General features: G+C 48.6%; 1 protein-coding gene across 1 annotated transcript in view; it reads left to right on the forward strand.

Moving 5' to 3' along the window:
- Positions 1–1243, forward strand: part of LOC109473711 (large neutral amino acids transporter small subunit 2-like) — a 7542-nt gene continuing 6299 nt past the window's right edge. Inside the window, exon 1 of the mRNA XM_019773688.1 lies at positions 1–1054. Within this exon, the coding sequence (XP_019629247.1) occupies positions 550–1054 (505 nt within the window). The 5' untranslated portion in view covers positions 1–549. The remainder of the gene's footprint in view (positions 1055–1243) is intronic.

Raw genomic sequence — 1243 nt, forward strand, 5'->3', positions numbered from 1 at the left:
CTTTCTGACATCATTATCGTCCACACGAGTGGCTCTCGAGTCACAACCGGTGGTAATTGTGTCGGACCTGGTAAATGATTACAGATTGGCTGACTGCGTGCCAAGCAGCAGCGGGAGGGTTACCTGGCCAAAGTTCACCTAGGTATGAAAGCTGAGTTCTGTGTCTGATATATATTACTGTTTACCTATTGGACGTAATATATTCCTTGGCAAAAGGCTCTCATGTACAAACGTCTTTCATCCGTATTTGCAACCAAACAGTTTTATAAAAAATTGTCAATTTTAGTTTCATGCAGAGGGTGCAGTATGGATCACCCCCATGTCCAACAGGTGGTCGCGCCCGGACTTTTGGGGCGGTACTAGTATACAAACTTCAGGTTTAGGTGAACAGATGTTTTCAATACGCAAGTCCACGCCGCAGTTACATCACGCGTATTTGCTCTTCATAAAACCTCCGGATCCTTTATAACCGAATTGATTGCACTTGACGACATTTTAGACCTGTTGCTGCGCAGTCTGACCGTGTGTTATACACTTCACAACGGCGTCATGGGGAAGAAAGCTGCGGGGTTTGATGTCCAGTCCGCGGCGGCGGCGTCTGCAGAAGTCTCCGATGGGAAGGACCAGGCTGACAAACCGGGATCCGTTCGAATGAAGAGAAAGATAACGCTCTTCAACGGAGTAGCGATCATAGTCGGAATCATCATCGGGTCTGGGATCTTCATCTCGCCGAAGGGAGTCCTCCAGCAGACGGGGTCGGTGGGCCTGTCCCTGGTAGTGTGGGCGCTGTGCGGTGTCCTGTCCACTCTCGGGGCCCTGTGTTACGCCGAGCTGGGGACCACCATCCCCAAGTCGGGCGGCGACTACGTCTACATACTGGAGATATTCGGACCGTTAGCGGCTTTCCTGAGACTGTGGGTGGAGCTGATCGTGGTCCGGCCGACGTCGCACGCCGTCACCGCCATCACGTTCGCTACATACGTTCTGTACCCGTTCTTCGCGCCATGCCCCGCGCCCGACCTCACCATACGGCTACTGGCGGCAGCCGCCCTCGGTAAGCAACTTCGGCAGACATTTAACAGTGCATGTTTACCTAGAGAGATTGCTAGTGTGTGGAGTACAAAAACAACAATAGACTGTTACGACTGTTTCAGACAAACTACTACTAATATATATATATATATATATATATATATATATATATATATATATATATATATATATATATATATATATATATATA

Source organism: Branchiostoma belcheri, unplaced genomic scaffold, assembly GCF_001625305.1.
Source record: "Branchiostoma belcheri isolate BF01 breed outbred unplaced genomic scaffold, Haploidv18h27 scaffold3, whole genome shotgun sequence".
Classification (NCBI taxonomy): Eukaryota; Metazoa; Chordata; class Leptocardii; order Amphioxiformes; family Branchiostomatidae; genus Branchiostoma; species Branchiostoma belcheri.